Genomic DNA, 22211 nt, shown 5'->3' with positions numbered 1-22211 from the left:
AAAGTTAGAGAGAGAGTGGTGAGGGAATTTTTTTTTTATCTCTGCTGATAGTGCTCTTAGTTATATGATATAATATGATACGATAGATTTTTTTTAGCGTAAACTGAGTCCCTTACGGAGTGAACTTAATTGCGTAGACAGACCATCAAAGTGAAATCTTGTCGTGGTTTGCAAGTGTAACCGAAGCCCGACTTATGTTATGAAAGTGAGGCCCAGCAGATTCCCCACTTCACTTTTTCTTCTCTAAGGAGCAGCGTCCTGACCGTTAATGGCGATAAACAAGTAAGCTTTTTTTCTTTTTGTTCAATTTCCCTAATTTTTTTGTACTTTGTTTTTTTCTGGGTAGTAATTTGCTTAAATTGTTTAGCACCATTGAATTGCTATTTAACAGTTCAAATTCTCTTACTTTATGAATTGCTTAGAGACTAATATAGTTTTTTTTGGTTTATTTTGATTATGTATTTTTGTTTATTTTGATTGTTGTATATGCGAATTCAAGTGTGTCTCAATTGTATGTTCATTCGGATGAATTGTATCATTTTAATTGCGAAATATGCCGCATTAATTCAATTTTTGCTGGTCTAACTTTGCCAATGTTGCTATTAATTCATCAATGTTTACATTGTGTTGTAATTTGAATTCATCTTATCTTGAAAATAAATCTTTTCATCATTTTTGTGATGTCTATTAGATTAGTTGATTAAATACTTATATTATGATACTATGCTGTAGTAGTAATAATTCAGACTCATTGATACTAAGGTGTATATTATTATGAAGTATGTCTAGCATTATTTGTCATCATGTTAAATTATATTGTGGTTCCTATTTTTTTTTTTTTTTTTAGTTGCTCCATTTTGACACAATGTGCAATTTTGACCCTTAATATATATTTAATTGTGTAATCGTAATTTTTTTTACATTATTATAAAATTTGAATTAAATAAAATTGAGACAAATCTAATTAAATCCAACATAACTAATGTATAAATAGCAAATGATAGTCAAAGTGAAGTGGTTGAAACTTTAAATTTTCTAATTGAACACTTTAAATAAAAGAAGGAAAAATTTGAAGCATTGTTGAATGAACAGCTGTAGATGTATAACCTGGAATTTGAATCCTGTGCAGAAAGATATTCAAGAATCTGTGAAAGGATGACAAACTCACCGCAAATTGAGAAGTTCAATTTGATGTCTGATTCACAGATTTATAGCCGTGTTTGGTTTGATTCATCATATCTTGTAAACTAATAAAGTTGTATCAGCAATCATATCCTTGTTCTCTGTACCTTTATGCATAGACATTGGATGTTATTTCATGCTTGGACACTTTAAAAACCAGAATGATTGACAAAAATTGGTACTGTAGAAGTTATAGCAGCACCCTTCAGAGTGGAGCAGCCTTGGATTTTTGAAGTGACCTGTTGGTGAGGACGAAATCAAGGAATGTTGGCAGCAGTGTTACGAAAAAGTGAGGTGGCGATGCATACAGGTCTGAGGTCTTTGAGATCTCTTTCATCGTTAGCAAACAATGGAAGCTGTCAAATACTAAAGTCACCACCTCTTGTCTCCCTTGACCTGCTTGAAGACTGGACTTGCAGAGTTGATCAGGACCGACAAGAAACTGCTTCTATTCCAAATCCTTGTAAGCTGTACATAAGTTATTTCTAGTTGAAGTTCCTGATTTAATTACATTTATATCATTTGTATATCTATCTTTGTGTTTCCTCTATCTGTTGTTGCTAAATCTATCAAATATGCCAAATTTGATATTCAAGGTATTGATGTTGTTCAGAGGGTTTTCATTCAGGTATTTCCTTAATTGATGCTGTTCACTTATTTAATAATGTTTATATCATGTATTTCCTCCCTTGTTTCGACACACACATAGCTGTATAACTTGAGAATAGAATTATTTAGTAATCGTATAACATGAGAACAGAAACTAAGGAGGTCTTGCATGTTAAGTGCCGGGATTTTGAAGGTAGAATACTTCTTGGTGAATTGGGGAATCAAGGGGTTATAGTGAGCTAGTTTCCTAGTGGTGGCTAGAATATTACACAAAGAGAGGTTTGTGATTCAGAATACATTTAAAACTATGGATTCATCTTCTGAAGCTGAAGATGTATGCTTTAGAGAAGATAAGCACTAATAAGGTGATATATAATATTCATCTGAGGTTCAGAAGTGCTTACAGATTTAAAAGCTTTCAAAGTGATAGGGCAAAATCTTTTGCGGGTGACGTAGTGATGAGATATTACTTGATATCTTGATGAGTCATACAGTGTAATTTTGCGGAGTCCGAAAGGAGGTTCAGGGCTTCAGGAATTCATTAATTGGGTATGTCTTACCATAGAGTATGAAGGGAGCTTTCAGTGAGGATTTTGGACTAGACTGGTAATATAATTACCAGTATATAAACAATTTAAGCTATAGGATGAAAAATCAGTCAATTATATTAGAATGCAGGAAAATGACCTATACACTCTATAAGTTGTATCAAGATTGAGCTTGAGCCGACCTTTTTTTTTGTTTGGTTTTGTTTTGCACCCTATATAGTTGAATTTACAAAATACATTTTGGACCATTTACCTTTGGTTTATATAAGGAGTTTGATATTAATAATCCTACCTTTGGTCATTTCAAATTTGTCCTGCCTTTTAGTTGACGGAAAATAACCCATCCTTTGCTGGGTATATTCCTAAATTGGTTCCTAGTGACTTTTAAACTTCCTTTTTTGATTTTTACCTTTCACCCCCATTGAGCTCATCACAACACCTTCCATGACCATCACCATTGTTGCCCCTCCACCGTTGATCAGTCTCAAATAACTACCTCATCAATGCAGAAATGCCTCTTGCTTTCCTGCTTAGTGCCAAACCAAAAAGTAAACAACTATTTCCATAAATACCCCTTTCTCTATATAGTAATAATGTTTAGTTTTACCCCTTGAATTATTGTTGTTTGATTCAAATAAACCTTAATTATGGCTTCAGCTTATATTGCAATTACATATTTCAGTTTTACAGCATACTTGAAAACAGAACAGCAAATGTAGGTTGAGTGAATTGCAGAGATCAGATGATGGTACCAGAATCCAGCAAGCAGTAGCCTTATTTATAGGCAATTGAGAGTAACGTGTGATTAAGGAGAGAGATCAAAACAGGGGAAGGATGACAAGAGTTAAAGAGTGAGTTAAGGAGAGTAACGTGTGATTAAGGAGAGAGATCAAAGCTGTGTGGCATTTCTGCATCAATGAGGTAGTTATTTGAGACTGATCAACGGTGGAGGGGCAACAATGGTGATGGTCATGGAAGGTGTTGTGATGAGCTCAATGGGGGTGAAAGGTAAAAATCAAAAAAGCAAGAGGCAGTGTCATCCATAGTCTCTGGCAGCAGTAGCCAGATCATGGCCCTAGCTAACAATATTTCTAGGAGCAAAGTAAAATTACAATTTTTTAGTCTACAACCTAATTCATAAAATCCATTCTTATTTTCAAATGGAGAGACCATGACTTTTATTTGGAGACCAGGAGCTTAGGGAGAAGGAGATTTGGGAAAGACAAAAGGAGGGAGGAGATAGAAAGGAGCCCGGGGAAGTTGGGACAGTGGTCACTGCAGAGGGGGAGGAGAGAAAGGTTATAGAATTATTATGTCCTTATTATAACAAAAGGGTTGTCCTATTAGAGACGAATAAGAATTATGGTTTACATGCTATATAAGCCTATGCCTGGTTTACCCGCTATAATGATTAAAACCCAATTTGGGAAGTTGCCCACCAAAGGTTGGATTATTCATAATTGGTCAAAAGTTGGGACTATTCAGACTAAGGTGGAATTTTTTCATCAGTTTTTCTTTGTATGATCCATGCCTCACTTTTTGTTTTTTTAAATGATTCAGTGTACTATTTGAATGATGAGAAGAGGTAGAGGTAGAGGCTGAGATTGTTTATCCGCTGCATGTGCAATATGTGGAGTTTGAGCTCAGTGGTTATAAATTGAGTATGCTTATGTACATATAAGGGCTTGGGTTTTAAAGAATGTCGAAATAATTAACCATATATATAGTGTGTATAAGTAATTTATATGTTTGATTTTGGATTATTGATTCATTTATTAGAATGTTGGCCATAGGGTTGGAGGTGGGTGTTTGATCATCTGGGATAAGCAATGGTGGATACAATGAGAAAGACTTGCTTCATAAGGTTTGGAATTTTGAAATTACAGTCTAGTAGACTAGCAAAGTCCTATAATGAAGGTGTCTTATTATTTTTAGGTCACACTTTCGAAGTCTCTTTTTGGCAGTCTGCAATGTTTATAGTCCTTGTTTAGTTTTAGGATCAAGGAGGGATAAAGTTTTGATCTTAGAAGAAGATTGTTATGGTGATCAACTTTTATAAGTCTAATTATAGAACTCTTTCATATTCACTTTATTGCATTAGGTTGTGATAATTCTTTATTCTAAACCAATGCTTCTTTACCCTATCCATTCAAACCTATGTATGGATATTACCTAAAGGCACGACTGCACAATATAAATGTTGTATATTAATATAACTTAGAGAAAAATGCTACTCTTAAAATCATACAAACCATTCCATTTTTTGAAGTTGTGAAGCAAATAATGGAGGTTTACAATAAAAAAAGGAAAACAAGCACTACATTACGAATTGATGTAGTATTACTCTCACCATTTTAACCATTTTTTGATACCTCGTAGTTCTATATTCGACTTGGATTTTTATGCACAACAAAAATGAGATTTTATGTTTTTTACCATTCAGATGATATAAGCCTCGGTCCTTAAAAAAAATTGAATATTTCTAATTTGGTTTGTCCTGTTATTATATATATTTGAACATCGCAATCATTTATCCATATTCTCACTATGCTATTTTTTTCAAACTTCAAGTCTCATTCATAGTTTGTACTCAGATATTTTGAAAAAGCCTACAACAATTATCAGATGCTCTTTAAGTATGATTAAATCATGTATATGCATTCTTTTACACTTGTTGCTCTGCTTAATTTTCAAGACTTAGGTGCAACGAACCCACTCCCACCACCCTGTCACGCCTGTCACAAGCTCCCATGGTTTGCCGCCTTAGTAAATTTTCTAGCATGTGGGGAGTTTCCACCTTCTTTTTCTAAGAACCTACGAAAGAAACTCAAGAGAGAGGCAAGACATTATTTGTGGGATGATCCCATCTTGTACAAACGAGGGGTTGATAACTTACTTAGGCGTTGTGTTTCGAATGAAGAAGTGCCTAGTATTTTAAAGATGTGTCAGTCGGATCCTAGTGGTGGCTATATGGGTGTCTCTTAAACCGCCACTAAGATTCTTCAAAGCGGTTTATGGTGGCCACATCTCTTCAAGGATTCATGGGGCTTTGTTAAGACATGCGACCGTTGTCAGTTGGGAATATCTCCAAGAGAAATGAGATGCCTCAACAACCCATACTTGAGTTGGAAATGTTTGATGTGTGAGGTATCGATTTTATGGGATCGTTTCCCTCATCCTTTGGAAATCAATATATCCTTGTGGCAGTTGATTACGTGTCTAAATGGGTTGAGGCCATTGCCTCCCCAACTAATGACCACAAGGTGGTAATGAAGTTGTTCAAGAAGGTAATTTTTCCAAGGTTTGGTGTACCAAAGGCGGTGATAAGCGATAATGGTTCTCATTTTATTCACCATGCCTTTCAAAAGATATTGCGAAAGCATGGAGTCCATCAACGATTTGGCCTCCCATATCATCCCCAATCAAGCGGCCAAGTGGAGGTTTCCAATCGTCAAATCAAGTTAATCCTTGAAAAGACGGTTGCAAGGAATCGGAAGGATTGGTCGGAAAAGTTGAATGATGCTCTTTGGGCCAATAGAACGGCTTTCAAGACACCTATAGGTACCACTCCATACCGCCTAGTCTATGGCAAATCATGCCATTTCCGATAGAGCTTGAACACTGTGCTTTGTGGGCAATCAAGAAGATTAATTTTGATTTGGCAAGTGCGAGGGAGAAAAGGTGGTTAGATCTTCATGAGCTAGAGGAGCTTAGACTTGATGCTTACGATTGTGCTAGTACCTACAAAGCTCGTTCTAAGGAAGCTCACGACAAGCTTATTGAGAAGAAAGAGTTTTGTGTTGGTGACAAAGTCCTCCTCTACAATTCCAAGATGAAGTTGTTCCTCAGGAAGCTCATGTCTAGATGGAGTGGCTCTTTCTTGGTAAAGGATGTCTTTGATAGTGGTGCCGTGAAAATTTCCCCTTTGGATTCCTCATCTTCTTTTAAGGTTAATGGACATCGACTCAAGAAGTACTTTGATGGAGTTTTCGATGGTCTTGTTCACAAGATGATTCTCTACAATCCACCTTGAATGGGTGGTAATCATCGAGCTAACGACGTTAAACAAAAGCGCTTACGGGAGGCAACCCGGATTCTCACCTCTTTTCTCTTTTCCTTTCTCTTTTTATTTTTCTTTGTTGAACTGTCTATACTATTTTTCTCGTTTTGCTTTGTTTTGTAGGTTACCTTCAATCATCTAATATGAATTTAGGGTGATTGATGAGGAAGAGGAGAAGAAGAGTTGGTGTACTTTTTGTGAAGCAGGGGAGAGGGCACCCCGCGGTCATGGAGCGGCCGCAGAGGTTATGTGCTTTAAAAAGACCAAATGGTGCAGGTGAATGAACGCGCCCGCGGTAGAATAAGAGAGGGCGCGACAATGTTAATAGGTTAAAATTGCACAAATGGATCAGTTTCAAGCCGCGGTTGCCCCGTGGGCGCGAAAAATCAGGAGAGCGCGCGGTAGAACTGGCAGGCCTCTCACCGGGTAAAATTTTAGTAAATTTGGCAGTTTGGGGCCGCGGACGTGCCGTGACCTACCCGCGGGCGCGGCAGTTTTGGGAGAGGGCGCGACTTCCGGGTTTCTTAATGGAACCGTGCCCATTTCTTTCTCTCTAGGAGCACCTATCTTATCCTTATTCAACAAGACATTCTCAGGAGGAGGATTGTTAGAAGTGAGCAAGTGCTCATGCATGGAAGATACAACATGATCAAGAGAGTCAATCATCATGCAATTTTCTAAAGAAGAACATGGATACTTCATGCTTTCATTCAAGTCAAATTCAATGACCTCATCTCCTACCTTAAGTGAAATTTATGCACTCTTAACATCAATCATGGCACCAGCAAGAAAAGGTTTACCAAGAATAATAGGAATGGTAGCATCTTCATCCATTTCAAGAACCACAAAATCTACCGGAATCACAAACTTCCCTACTCTTAAAGGAACATCCTCCACATTACCCTTTGGAAATTTGATTGACCTATCGGCTAATTGCAAGGTAATGTTGGAAGGCAAAAGTTCCCCTAGCTCAAGTCTTTGATAGATCGAATATGGCATTAGGCTAACACTAACTCCTAACTCACATAGGGCATTATCAATTTGCATCTTGTTAATAGCACAAGGGATAGAGAAGTTTCCGGTATCTTTCAACTTGGGTGGCATTTTGTTCATGATGATTGCACTACAATTCTCGGTCAAGTTCACCGTCTCTACAACATCACAAGTCCTTCTACCGCTAAAAATGTGTTTGAGGAATTTTGCATAGTTGGGCATTTAGGTGACAACTTCGGTAAATGGTAGAAAAAGGTGAAGTTGCTTGAGCATGTCAATAAATCTCGAGCCCGGTGTTATTAGTGAAAAAGAAGGATGGTTCGTGGCGGTTTTGCGTGGATTACCGGGCACTCAACAAGGAGACGATCCTCGATAAATACCCAATTTCGGTGATCGAAGAGCTACTAGATGAGTTGTATGGGGCGCAAGTGTTCACCAAACTTGACCTTAAGGCGGGTTACCATCAAATCTTTGTGAGGCCGGAGGACACTCAAAAAAGGCATTTCGAACAGACGGGGGCCATTACGAGTTCTTAGTAAAGCCATTCGGGTTAACGAATGCTCTGGGTATATACCAATCGTTAATAAACGAGGTATTTCGTCCGTATTTACGCAAGTTTGTACTCGTATTTTTCGACGATATACTCGTATATAGCCCAAGTAAGTGTGCACATGTAGGCCATGTCAAATTGGTGCTTGAAATTTTAAAATCCCACTCACAGTTTGCCAATATCAACAAATGTGAGTTTGGTAAAAGTGTAGTGGCCTACTTGGGCCACATCATCTCAAGTGAGGGTGTTACAATGGACCAAGATAAAGTCCAAGCTATGTTGAAATGGCCCACTCCCAAATCATTAAGAGATTTGAGAGGATTTCTGGGCCTCATTGGGTATTATCGGAAATTTATTTTCCATTATGCTCAAATCGCACATCCTTTAACCAACCAGCTGAAAAAGGATTGTTTTGGGTGGTGCGACGCAGCGGAGCAAGCTTTCATGAAGTTGAAATTAGCCATGACCACCGATCTTGTGTTAATTATGCCGGACTTCGCCAAGGCTTTTGTGGTGGAGTTGGATGCCTTGGGTTTCAGGTTAGGCGCAGTACTTATGTAAGAAGAGAGGCCCATGGCCTATTATAGCAAGATGCTAGGACCGAGTGGCCGGAGTAAATCCATCCACGAGAAGGAGCTTATGGCCGTTTGTTTGGCCTTTTAAAAAATGGAAACACTATCTTTTGGGGCGAAGATTCAGAATTCGAAGTGACCAACAAAGTCTGAAATTCATCACAAAACAAAGAGAAGTCGGCATGGAGTATCAACGGTGGATTCGAAAACTGATTGAATTCGATTTCGAGATTCAATATAAACCCGAGGTAGCCAACCGGGTGGCAGATGCATTATCACGGAGGGGCAGTGACGAAGAAGGGGTGGAGTTTGGGGCTTTAATTGCAGTTGAGGGGGTTGATTGGAGCACTTTAGATCATGAAATTGCAGCAGATGAGTGGGTACAGAAGATGAAAGGCGAAATTGAGAAGGGAGAAGGAAGTCCGGGATTCACCATAGAAGGCAGCAACCTGCTGTACAAGGGCAGGGTAGTCATACCCCAGCGTTCAGCCATGAAAAGTGCCCTGTTCCGAGCATATCATGACTCCCCGTAGGGCGGTCATGAGGGTGAAACGAAGACATACTTGAGGCTAGCGTGAGAGTGGTATTGGGTGGGAATGCGACGCGAAATTGCAGCTTGGGTTCGAGAATGTATGGTCTGCGAGCGCAATAAACACTCACAAAAGTCGCCGGCGGGTCTCTTACAACCTCTACCGATTCCGGAAAAGGTGTGGGAAGATATTACAATGGACTTCATCGAAGGATTGCCGAAGTCAAAGGGGATTGATACTATCTTGGTGGTGGTGGATCGCTTATCCAAGTATGCTCACTTTTTGGGTCTCAAACCCCCTTTCACAGAGTGTGGCTGAAGCCGAGTTATTTGTGAGGGAGGTAGTGCGGTTGCACGGGGTGCCGAATAGCATTGTTTCTGATCGTGATCGCGTGTTTGTGAGCTCTTTTTGGAAAGGGTTGTTCCGTTTACAAGGTACGGACCGGAGGTGGTAAACAAAACCTATTTAAGGTGCTTTGCGGGTGACTAACCCAAGTCGTGGGCTAAGTGGCTTCATTTCGTCAACACAGATTTCCCCTTTCAAGGTGCTCTACGGTCGTGATCCCCCACGACTCATAAGAATGGGCCTAGGCCAAACTGTGGTGGGTACCGTGGAGGAGCTCTTATAAGAGAGAGATGCGATGTTGGATAAGCTCAAAATTAATTTGATAAGGGCCTAACAAGTGATGAAAGCGAATGCTTATAAGAAAAGAAGGGAGGTGGAATTTCAGATTGAGGATCGAGTACTCCTCAAGCTCCAGCCATACCGACAACGCTCGGGGCCAAGAGACCTTTTGAGAAGTTGGCAGCGCGGTTTTATGGGCCGTTTGAGGTGGTTCAGCGAGTGGGGAAGGTCGCATACAAGTTATTATTGCCGGCTGATTGTAGGATACACCCGGTTCCATGTCTCGCAGTTGAAACTTGCTCTAGCTCTCCAAACATTCCCTCTCAAATCACACCTGAGTTGGAGCTCGTGGTCGAACCAGAGCATGTGTTGAGCAGCAGACCGAAGCTAGGGAGGGCAGAAAGGATTGACGTGCTGATACAGTGGCAAGGGTTGCCTGCGTTCGAAGCAACTTGGGAGGATGCGGAGTCCATCAAGGCAAGGTTTCCAGATTTCCACCTTGAGGACAAGGTGGCTGTTTTGGGGGGAGTATTGCAACGAACGCACTCCCACCACCCGTGACTCTCACCTACAGCAGGCGCCAGAGAGGGCAGCAGGAGCAGACCATCAAAAACACCAACCCATGGCAGCAGCAAGGGAAAGCAGGGGACCGTTGAGCAACAGAGCAGACCAGCTACTTTAGGGTATTTGTTTGTAGTGTGCTAAAGTAGAAAGTAGACAAGAAGAGTACTTGTAGTAATTAAGGCTTTATTGCCAATTCTAGCTTAGTAGTAGTAGTATACATAGTTGTTGTCTAGGAAGAGAGAGGGCATCCAGATATTTGTATTAGACTTTGGAGAGTCATGGCCTAAAGCCATGTTTATCATTCGCAAGCTTTAGCTTAATCAAAAAATCAATCTTTCGACCCATTTTCTGTCTATTACACGCATTCCGTTGCATTAGGGTTCCAAACTGATTTTTTAATTTTATTTTGTAGTATGTTTTGCATTGATTGTTAATGATTGGTTCTGGCTACTTCGACAGCTAACCAGCTTACTGCTGCTTTAATTGATGGGAAGGCAATTTCTGAAGAGATCCGATCCAAGATAGCTAATGAAGTAAACCGGATGAAGTCATCAATTGGAAAAACCCCAGGTTTAGCTGTAATTTTAGTGGGTGACAGAAGAGATTGCCAAATTTATGTTCGTAATAAAATCTTAGCCTGTGAAGAAGCTGGAATAAGGTCAGAAGTTGTAGACTTACGAGAAAGCTGCTCAGAAGATGATATTCTCAGTGCTTTGTCCAATTTCAATGAGAATCCTGAAATTCATGGTGTTCTTGTCCAGCTTCCTCTTCCAGAGGTAAGATCTGAATTGCTACATAATAATATATTTATTTTACTAACTCAGACTCGCACTTGATGTCTTGATGATTAGTTATTGGAGTAAGTTATCTTTGGAGTTTATCTGATGATAGTAAGACGTTAAGAACTTGTCATGATACTTATTGGTGCTTGCTAGTTTATCAACAGGTAATAAAGCAAGACAGTTATATTTTGTTAGAAATGCCAGAAAAAGCTGCAACAATTCACACTAATTCCAGAACTGATGTATAGGCTTAAGCCTCTTACCCCTTAGAGTGAAACAGTAGTTGCTAAGAAGTAACAATAGGAAAAGCGAGTAACATGGCCCACAAATACTTTTTCTAGTGACAGAAAATTACACATGCTTAATTGACTAATATAATCTGCAAACGTACTAACAAACAAGTAACAACTATATACTAAATAGTAGATATTAAAACAGTGAACAGCAGGTAAGAATTTCATAGCTTTTAACAAACATGCTTATGGCGCTAAGTGAACAGCATGGAGGGTAACCGCTTTTATGGCTGTAAAGTAGATGAGCTGATACTCTCGCTTACTGGTCAAAACTAGGTCTTATTGTAACACCTCGAAATCACCATATCATTAGAAGCCTCAGCCTTACGGGGATTCAACATGAACGTACGACCCTTAGGAGCCGTTCCCGCAGCGCTACTGTTTCCAATGTCCATTACTCTAGGATGGTTTAGGTGGGTTATTGGTCTCTTGGAATTTTCCCATCTTAACATCTTTCTCCTTTGTAAAGAACTCATACTCGCGATGCTCAATTTTTGTCAATAATAGCAAGTCACGGTGTTTCTGTCACAATCCTTCGTCATGTGGTTTTTCTCACACCTCTTGCAAAAATAGCTTCTATTGGGTTTGGCATTATCTCTATTCCCATGGTTTTTACTTCCTTGTCCATAACTCCCCTTCTAAAGTTTCCCTTATTGTCTCTCGTATTGAAGTTCCCATTTCCTTCATAATTCTTTGCTCCCGAAAACTCCCATCACTCTTCTTTTGCCTAGTTTTATAACTACCTTCCCGGATCCCTTAAACTTCGTCTAAGGTTTCAAAAGTCACTCTTCCAAACTTTGCCTTTAAGGCTTAGGTCAGTCCTTACTCGAACCTCTAACCTCTGTCTTTTGACTCTATCGTGGGTACCGCTTAAAGGTGCAAACCTCTAACTCTATGAACTTACTCTAATAAAGTTTCTCTCGGTTTTGGCTCCACCATAAATCAGCTTCGTCCCTCAAGTAATACACAACATTATTAATTTTTAGCACCTCGAGAAAACTAATAGCTTCAAAGAGCTTATCAAATTCCCTAATCCAACCACCTTCTTGAAAACTTCTCCAAAATGGTCTACGACTCCCTTGGCTCACAAGTTGTCTCAACATGTTGGTTAACTTTCTAAGGGTAGCACTCATTTTAAAACCAATGCGTCTATTATTTCCAACTCTCAAAGACATCTTGAATAACTTGAAATAACAAATACACATTTAAAAAATAAAAGAAAAACTTCATAAATCTTTTATTAATAACTGACTAACTTCCACACTTAGCTAAAAAGATTTTATTAAAACAAGTACTGTATGTTTATCGCTAAGAATTATTAAACTCATAAGAGCCACTAATTGGCTTGCAAAACGAAGCAAAATAACTTGCACTAAGGGCAAAACTAGAAGAATTAAACAATCAACTGCTACTTCTGTAGTCTTACTCCTTTTTACTTGGTTTATAGCCTGAATCATCTTTCATAGCCACGGCTATTATTTGGACTAGAGTAATGATTTGGGATATAATTAGGCTAGGTACTTGGTCTCTAAGAAAAACTCACTATGCCATCCTTTCATTTTGGTGAGTTCGATTAAATGGGGTAAAGATTCAAGATCCTTTGGATGAGGGATGTCTAAGTCTTCAAAAGATGTGTAGCTAAGATGTAGATGTGGTGGTGACGGGGGTGGCATATTAAGGTTTAGATTGTTTAAAACATCTATTTCTTGTGGTGTAATTTGAAGGGGAACTTTAGTAACTTATAGGCTTGTGGGTAGATTCCAACTGTTCTCACTGTTATGTAAGTCCGCCTTAAAATGCTCGAAGTTCCTAGCCACTTTTTTCATACATGTGAACTATTGTATTCCACAAACCAATGGGTGTAATTAAATTCTTACACTTATTGATTAAAGGTTCATACTTGGGTGTATTAGGTAAGTTTACTAAGGCTAGAATGATGATCCATGGTTCTTCGGCCATAAATTTCATATTTCTTTGACTTTTTATATCAATAGCATGCCAAATTATATCTATAATAAAAGAACACACAAGTATAACATTCGTTTTAACTAGTCTTTCATCATAGATTGCCCTCTTACAGTTTCCATTATCATTTGTGATAACATAAACTATTTAAGTAACATGTACAACGAGAAGATTTCAATTTCCTAAAGGATAAATCCAAAACTCACTATCAATGGAACAGAAATTCCATGAATACTGAAGCTATTAGAACCTATACTTAGACTAATGCACATAAATTGTTTTCAAAGTTAAATAATTTCAATTCATTTTGTTTATTTTTGAAAATATTAATGTGCTTGATTCTTGATCTAGGACGGTCAAGCCTGTATCTCGTGGCGAGCCTTGCCTAGTTAGGAGTTGTACCCATTATAGGCCGTAACATGAGAATCGAGCATCCTTCTCATTGCACATGTTTATTTAATAGTTGATGGTATCACAAATGATGATGGAAACAGAAAGAAGACACTTCTATGATGAAAAACTAGTTTAAACAGATGCTATACTTGTGCATGATTTTATTATAGATATTATTTGGCATGCCATGAATATAAAAAGGCAAAGAAATACGAAATTTATAGCTGAAGAACCGAGGATCATCCTTTTAGCCTTAGTTCACTTACCAAATACACCCAAGTATGAACCTTTAATCAATAAGTATAAGAATAAAATTACACGTAGCAGTTTGTGGAATACAGTAGTTCACATGCATGAAAAATAATGGCTAGGAACTTCGACCATTTTTAAGGTTGACTTACATTACATTGAGAACAGTTGGGATCTACCTGCAAGCTTAGAAGTCGCTAAAGTTCCCCGTCAATTTACACCACAAGAAATACATGTTTTAAACAATATAAACCTTGATATGCCACCCCTGTCACCACCGCATCTCATCTTGACTACCTATCTTCTGAAGACTTAGACATCTGTTATCTAAATAATCTTGATATGCCACTCTGGTCACCATCACATATACATCTTGACTACCTATCTTCTAAATCATATGATCTTTAATCTCCACCTCACTTAATAGAACTCACCAAAATATAAAGATGCATAGTGAACCTCCAAGATACCAAATACCTAGCCCAAACCATAACCCCAGTCCAAATAGTAGCCCAAATCGAATATCCCTCTACTTTAATATTGTTGTATGAGAATACTCCAAATAGAAGTAGTCTAACCTAAGAATAAACAAACTCCTTATCTAGGTGATCCAAATTCTGACTTCCCAATTCGCATAACGACTCCACAGTCCACACTTGTGTAATCAAGAGTTCAAGCCTGCTTACCAAGAATGGTAAATAAGGCAAACCAAAAACAAAAAAGAATACACGTTAGCCAAAATGACAAGCATATATGAGTGCAATACATGTCAATACTCTTCTAGACAAACATGCTTTTGAAATGTTTAACTATTGTTCAAACATGCCAAAATAAAACTTATAAAAATTTACAATTTTCCACATTTAAACTTTACACTTATAAATTTCCAATTGTAGCAATATTCCAATATAGAAACTTCCACTTATTATTCTCCAAAAATATAAACTTTTAATTTAAAAATATCAAGTTTCCAAATCCAATTTCTCTCATCAAGCTAGTATCTTTTGAGGAAAGGCTAGATCATACAAAGTTCGCAGCCTTACTGACTCTAATATATATTCAATACTTAGGCTCATAATGAGCTTAAAAAAAATTAATTCCATTGTTTCCATAACTTGAAAATCACGTAATTCATAAACCACTTTTATTGAATTAATAAACACCTAAAAGATCAAACCTTTTTAATTCATGAAACTTATATTATAAAATCACGAGTTCACAGTTTCTAATATGTTTTATAAAACTTGGTTCAAAGCATTCAATCATTAGCTCAAATATTCATTCAATCATTCATATCAAACATGTGTATCTCAAAGGTCTCTTGACCACGACAAACTAAAGTACGGTTATACTTGATCACAATCAAGAGAATCCTCCTACACAATTAAGTTAACCTTAATTAATAATAAGTTAACAAATAATCACAAAACTATAAACACTACCCTACTTGTGCATGAACTTCTAAAATATTAACCTTATAAAAATTATAACTTTATTTCTTATTAAACACTAATTTATGTTAGTATCATAATAATAATAAATTAATATCAAATAATTAGAATTATAGTTTTGGCAAAATTAGCTTCAACACCCTGTACTATTGCTTTGGTGCAGCCAACACCTCGAACTATAACTAGTAGCTAGAATACCACCTACTATTAATTTGGGTGCAATGCGTGTCATTTATGGGTATTTTTGGGCACTCAAAATGAGACATTTCTAGTAATTAAAAGGTAATTGTTGGCACGCGTGGCACCCCAATCAATATATAGTTTGTGGTGTTTTAGCTACTAGTCAAAGTTTGGGGTATTATTGGCTGCACCCAAGCTGTAATTCAGGGTGTTGGAGGCCAATTTTGCCTAATTATAATAGTGTTTTTTATTCTTTTTATTTATAATTACAAAAAGGTCACGACAAAGGGAGGGAAAAGAGTGCAGCGATGGTAGGCGACGCAGGTGGGCAGTGTTGAAGGAGGCAATAGTGGCAGCTAGGAGCAATGGTGGTGGCGATTGTAAGGCAGTAATGGGCTATTGTATTTGGCTCTGGTTGCATGAGAGGAGAAGAACCAACGGAAGAAGAGAAGAGAGGGAGTAGAGGGTCATTGGTTAAGAGAAGAAGAGGGGGGAATTGCTTTTTTTTTTTTTGTGTGAGTGAAAGAGAGGAATTGAGGGTCTATTTATTGGTGTTTAGAGGGTAGGAACTATGTTACCAGGACTCGGGTACGGGTGTCGGACACGGACACGCGTTAAGGTGTCTAATTCGGCAAAGTCCAAAATTTTGGGACTCGGGGACTCACTTCAAAATTTGGACACGGGTGCGGGGACACGTGCGTGTGTGTGTGTGTGTGTGTGTGTGTGTGTGTATTTTCTACGGAGTATGCCATGAGGAAGCCCAATTTTAAAGTCCACTTGACTAAAAATACAGCTAACAAATACGTAGTAGTTTGAGTTGTGTTTGAAACAAAAACAGTAAAGGAAAAAAAGGATGTCTGATGTGAGCCAGGATAGAAAAAAAGAAACAGCCTTTAATGAAAATAAAAAAAGAAAATACAGGTTGTTAAAGCATAAAGAGTAAGAGTCACGTGAAAACATTTTCTTTTCTTTTTCTTGTCTCTCTCTTCGTATTTCTTCTTCACCTAAAAAACTCCCTGCACTTCAATGGAGTCTCTTTTCTCCGTCACCCTCGATGCAAAATCAGAATGGCGTTTGGCTCGCCAGAGGCCCATGAGTAAAAGCCTTATAGTTTTATTACTTTTTACTTCTTCATTTTTGTTTAATTTGGGAATTAGGGTTTCTGCCGAATCCGAGGAGAAGTTGACGAATTGGACACAAATTTCGTGTCCGAATCCCATAAGCGTCGTGTCGACGCGCGTTCGGCAGCCAAAATACCGAGTCCAATTAACAAAGGGTAGGAAGATAGAGTTTAAAGTATGATAGGATAAGTAGAAAATAAGATAAAATTAGGGTTAGTTAATGTATTTGAGTTTGATTAAGTATAGGTTAAAGGTTCAATGAGAAAAGAATTTTGTTAAAGATTTATTTGGTTAGAAGAGTGAAGATAAGTAGGATAATATAGAAAAGCTTAAAGATTAAGTTTTAAAACAAGATAATATTACCTCCGTTCATATTATTTGCAATGATTTGACATAAAGTAGAGAGGGAAAATGTCCAATCGTTGCAAATAATAGTAATTAAAATTATAAAACTAACTATTGCTAACCCTTAAAACTTTTTTTTTTTTTTTTTGTGCCAACTTTATAAAAACAAAAGGAAAATTTTTTAAAAATAATTCAAACTCTCACCATCCGCTAAAAATTAGTTGAAGTTTCAATATTTTCTTAATAATACAAACTTTGATGGGTATCCGCTTTAAACGAGATATTTTACCTACTGTTTCTGGAAACAGAATACTCCTTGGTGTTAGGGTAATAAAATCAAGATGTCTTAGAACTATGTTCAATGAATGTCCGAATTTCCCTCAGCTATGCCTTGCTGTCCGAGAGCTAGGCCTGCAAAAGAGAAAGAAGGTTAACTGCCCGGGGGTGTGACCCGGGAAAGCCCCTCCGATGCTTAAGTCAGCGAATGTACTTTCTAGAGAGAGAAAGAGTACTTTAGAGAGAAAAGGTTAGAGAATTAGGAGAAAGTTACCTTCATTAATAATTGGAGAGCTATGTATAGATGTACTTTCAGGTGGTAGAAATTGTACTTGTTTGGACAGATTAAGGGTAAATTCGTACTTTACTCTGATTAATGATGGGAAGGATCTAGAAGGGGTATTTTCGTAATTCCAGGTGAATGGGCTTAGGACAATGGACTTAGCCCAAACACCTATAACCTAAATAGCTGGTTAACATTTATTTATTTTTTTTTTATAAATTCATCTACTCCCTCTGTCCCCAAAGGAACGACCCTTTTGGGTTGATTTCATGGGTATTTATAAAGTTAAATAAAAAAAGCAAATTATATTGGAAAGATAAATTTATATGGGGTTTACAAAAAAGTAGAGAGAGATAGTAATAAAAGTATATGGCAAAAAATAAGTTTTATATGGAGAAGCTAATTTTGCACAAATACTGTTGCAAATTGGTGGGTATTTTATTGCTAATAAGTCATTCTTTTTGGGACTAAAATTAGGCCAAATGGGTCGTTCTTTGGGGGACGGAGGGAGTAGAATTTAATTAACTGGCAATTAAAACTTTAACCACTTTTAATTAACAATTAAATAATTTAAAAATCATTCAAAAAATAATTTTAAAAAACCCCACTCACACCACCAGCAGCCTCCTCCTCCTCCTCGGCGACGCCAACCCAGCAACCCTGCCGCGTCGACCCTCACCACCTATTCCTACCCCGCCATCGTCCTCCCTTCCTGCGAACCACCAACTAGGAACTCCCCTCTCTCCTCCCCACGAAAAAACCACAAAATAGCCCTCCCCCGTCCCTGATATACCCAACTGTCCCCTCCCCATCCTTTGAAAACCCTATGGGGGTGGTGTAAGCGGTAGTTGGGGGTTTTCGGTTGTGAAAAAGGAGGGTTTTTGTGGGATACCGTGATGGGTGGAAGTTGAGGAGGGGAGAAGGTAAGGATGCTGGCCAGGTCGTCGGCGTGGGGGTAATGAGTCGCCGGAGAGCCAAGCAAGGTGGCTGGTGCGCCAAAGGTCGCCGAAGAGCCTAGCGCCGGGAAAAAGGGGTGGTTGGTTTTTTAAAAAAAAAATTAATAATAATAAATATTATTTATATCTTTTAAAAATATTAAAATAAATTTTAAAGAAATCAAATTAAATTGTTAAACTAATCAAACAATGACATGTGTCCCTTATACCTATTATTCAAGTCATCGACAATTTGTAACTTGTTTAAAGTGGATGCCCTTCAAAGTTTGTATTATTCAGAAAAAATCGAATGTTCGACTTGTTTTTAGCGGATAGGTTAAAGTTTGTATTATTTTTGACAATTTTTCCAAGACAAAATTGATTTTTTTTTTTTTTTTTTTTTTTTTTTGATAAAAATCCGAAATTCTAGTTTAATAATTAGGGAAGAAATTGATTTAGTTAATTAAAATATCATTGTGAAATCCAAAAATATATATATAATAAATTCTAAATCCAAAATCAATTTATAAATCGTAAGATAATAATTTAAATGTTATCTCAAAATAATTAAATTTGCTAAATATCATTAATTAAGATAAATTCTAAAATAATCTTATATATAATCAAGATAAACGTACAACATGAAAGTATTCTAAAATGATTATAAATATGGACTGACCTACATATTATAAAAGGTAATTAAAACTGGAAATTATTGATTATTGATTATAATTTCGAAATTCCGAAAATAATATATTTGTTAGTGTAATATAGAATTCATAAATATTTATGTCCTCTTAATATTTTGGTGCCAAAATTCGAAATATATTTTGGCTCCAAATTAGTATAATTGATGGAAATTACTAAAATATTTTTATTGATCTAAAATAATTAGGACAATAATGCTAAAAAATTTGGGGTATTTCAATCATCTTAGAAACATGTCGGCTTAGACGATTTTCTAGCTTGTTCAGTGAACAAGCTTAATTTAAACAAATCGATGTTCGACTTATTAAGGGTTGTGAATAACTTGTTCATAAATTCATCTATAGCCTCAAATCCTGATCGTTTATAACTCGTTCAATCTCAACTATAAGTAAACATGAGAGGGGATCAGAGGAGCCTGTAGTTGGCAGAGTCCATGCAATGTGGTTTTAGTGAAAGGGAGGAGAAAATTGAACTATTAGAAACTGGGAAACAGCAGTTGCTGCTCTTGCTGGTGTTGCAGAAGGGAAAGAAAGGGGAGAGTTATGGTAGTGAACCTTTTAGACAAAAGGGACTTAGGAGAGAGTAATAAGTGGGAAAAAGATGTATTTTGTGGGTATAATTGACTGACAAAGCAGTATGTATGTGTGAATTATGCTTGTTTGCAGTTTGTGAAAGCATGAAGGAAATTTTATGTAAAATGAGGTATTGAGATGCATTTTGAGGGTTCAACATGTAGAATAGGTTAGAAAAATCTCCTCTGTTTATCACTAGGAGGTTAAGCTTCATTTATCTTAAACTTGTTAGTACTGCCAATAATAAATACTCATGTTTTACTATGTTTGTTGTTGATAACATGCTTCATAAGTTTTTGCTTTGTTTTTTGATGGTTTAATATGTAAGTTAATAGTTTTACGCGAGGGAATATTTGAAACTGAAAGTAGTTTATCAAGTGTTTCCTTCTTCTTACAAGTTAGGGTGTGTGCTATTCACCTATTTTAACATATTTGAACTTATTAGGCCCCATAGCTTATTCTTCCCTAAGTTTAATTATCAGAACTTCTCCGGAATTTATTTTATCTATTCAATCTTTTCTTGATCTTATCTTTTGCTTTTGTTTCAATGCTGCATTTGTAGTCTAAGAGATACCTTTCATTATGTGCAGCGTTTGGACGAGGGAAAAATATTGAGCATGTTGCCATTGGAAAAAGACGTAGATGGTTTCCATCCATTGAATATGGGGAACCTTGCCTTGAAAGGGAGGGAGCCACTTTTTATTCCATGCACCCCTAAGGGTTGCATCGAGTTGTTACTTAGGTCTGGGGTGGAAATCTATGGAAAAAGAGCAGTGGTGATTGGGAGGAGCAATATTGTCGGACTGCCAACATCCTTGCTTTTGCAGGTATTGCTGATATTATCATTTTCAGCAAAAGGATGAAAATATTCTAGCTTTAGTTTTGCATCTTTATACTTTTTAAAAGAGTCTCCTAAAATGAAATTGTTGAACAGAGATATCATGCCACAGTTACTGTAATACATGCCCTTACAAAGAACCCAGAAATGCTTGCGCGTGAGGCTGATATTGTGGTTGCTGCTGTGGGTATGCCAAATTTAGTTCGTAAAAGTTGGCTCAAGCCAGGTGCTGTAGTCATTGATGTTGGGACATATCCAATAGAGGTATAGACTTGTGCTCTTAGTTTTTTCTTTTCTGTTGACATTTCAACTTCTGTCTAATTAATAGTCCCTCCTTCCCTACTTATTTGGCACATGTTCCTTATAAAGCCGTCACAATTTAGTTGACACACATGTCTCTCTTTCCATAATGAATCCACTCAAATTTTATTATCTCTATCACCTCAATTTGGTTATGTTCCCGTCTATCTCGATATTTGTACAATCACAAGTTAAAAGTATTAGCATATCTACCTTTTGGTTATTTTCCTTCTATCTTGTTGGTAGTAGGTAAAACAGTATTTCAGTATGAAAACAAGTTGAAATTGAGATGCTGAATGTGTTTAAATCTTCTAATCATTTCCTTATCTATCACTGATGTGGTTTTAGCATATCAGACCATGTATTACATTTCTTGGCTGATCCAGCTTTGTGGAAGAAAACGCAAATATTACGATGAATGAAGAGTCATTAGCATATTTCTAAATACACAATGATTTAAACTTTGCTGTTTTATTTCGTTTCCATCTCTATTGACATGTGTTCCCTTTATTTTGAAAATTTTCCTTTGACCTGCAAATTTCATTATTTTCATATTGCCTCAGGACTCAAGCTCTGACCAGGGTTATCGGCTTCTTGGAGATGTATGCTATGGAGAAGCAATCAATGTGGCATCCGCCATCACCCCCGTGCCAGGAGGTGTGGGTCCCATGACAGTTGCTATGCTTCTGCTAAACACGCTTGAATCTGCCAAGCGTTTTTATGACTTCAGTTGATCTAGGTGTATGTTTTGTAGGAGAGTCAAGAATCTCAAGATTATCCGGAATTTTGGGAAATATATTACATGTTTCCCTTATATATCTACAAGTATCAAATAGCATTTTCTCGGACCTTGGTTTTTCATAAACATTGTCCTGTAGAACATAAAGTTTTGTTCTAATATTCTGCTTTATGCCATTACTGAACACAAACTTTGTTAACCTTTAGTAATAAAATTCCTGTCATGGTGTTTACTGGAGAAAGAAAGACTACTGGCTTCTTGTAGAAGAATTTCCTTTTTTTTTTTTTTTTTTTTTTTTTTGACATAAGCTTAAAGGACACACTACATAAAATAATTAAAAGAAGTAAGACTAGAGTTTGCAGTCGTAGCAAGGTTGTGAGCCTTCTGAACCACGTCCCGCTGCACTTTGTGAACGCTGCACCAATTAAATTCTCGACTGAGTTGACGGATACGATCTACCATCCATCTAAGAGTAATATCCTGATCCTTTAAGTTCTTGAGTGAGTAAACCAAAGAACATGAATCGGTATAAATAGTAACAGCACGTAG

At 37.2% G+C, this 22211-nt stretch overlaps 1 protein-coding gene across 1 annotated transcript; it reads left to right on the top strand.

Annotated features, from left to right (window-relative positions):
• The first annotated feature begins 138 nt into the window (after nucleotides 1-138).
• LOC145640896 (bifunctional protein FolD 1, mitochondrial-like) lies at nucleotides 139-21901 on the top strand. Its single transcript, XM_081692126.1, has 6 exons — nucleotides 139-282; nucleotides 1370-1645; nucleotides 10692-11008; nucleotides 20376-20612; nucleotides 20720-20887; nucleotides 21487-21901. The coding sequence occupies exons 2-6, from the start codon at nucleotides 1447-1449 to the stop codon at nucleotides 21655-21657; spliced, it is 1092 nt and encodes a 363-aa protein (XP_081548252.1). The 5' UTR covers nucleotides 139-282; nucleotides 1370-1446; the 3' UTR covers nucleotides 21658-21901.
• Nucleotides 21902-22211: the final 310 nt, after the last annotated feature.

Source organism: Chenopodium album, chromosome 7 (assembly GCF_948465745.1).
Source record: "Chenopodium album chromosome 7, dcCheAlbu1.1, whole genome shotgun sequence".
NCBI classification, from domain to species: Eukaryota; Viridiplantae; Streptophyta; class Magnoliopsida; order Caryophyllales; family Amaranthaceae; genus Chenopodium; species Chenopodium album.
The sequence above is the reverse complement of the archived record's forward strand: the minus strand, read 5'-3'. Positions and strand labels throughout refer to the sequence as shown.

Bases quoted from the DNA above. Each gene is read 5' to 3' on its own strand.
- LOC145640896 (XM_081692126.1), top strand. From the start codon at position 1,447: ATGTTGGCAGCAGTGTTACGAAAAAGTGAGGTGGCGATGCATACAGGT. The intron at 1,646-10,691 runs GTAAGCTGTACA...CTACTTCGACAG, and splicing joins TGCTTCTATTCCAAATCCTT to CTAACCAGCTTACTGCTGCT. The intron at 20,613-20,719 runs GTATTGCTGATA...ATTGTTGAACAG, and splicing joins CAACATCCTTGCTTTTGCAG to AGATATCATGCCACAGTTAC.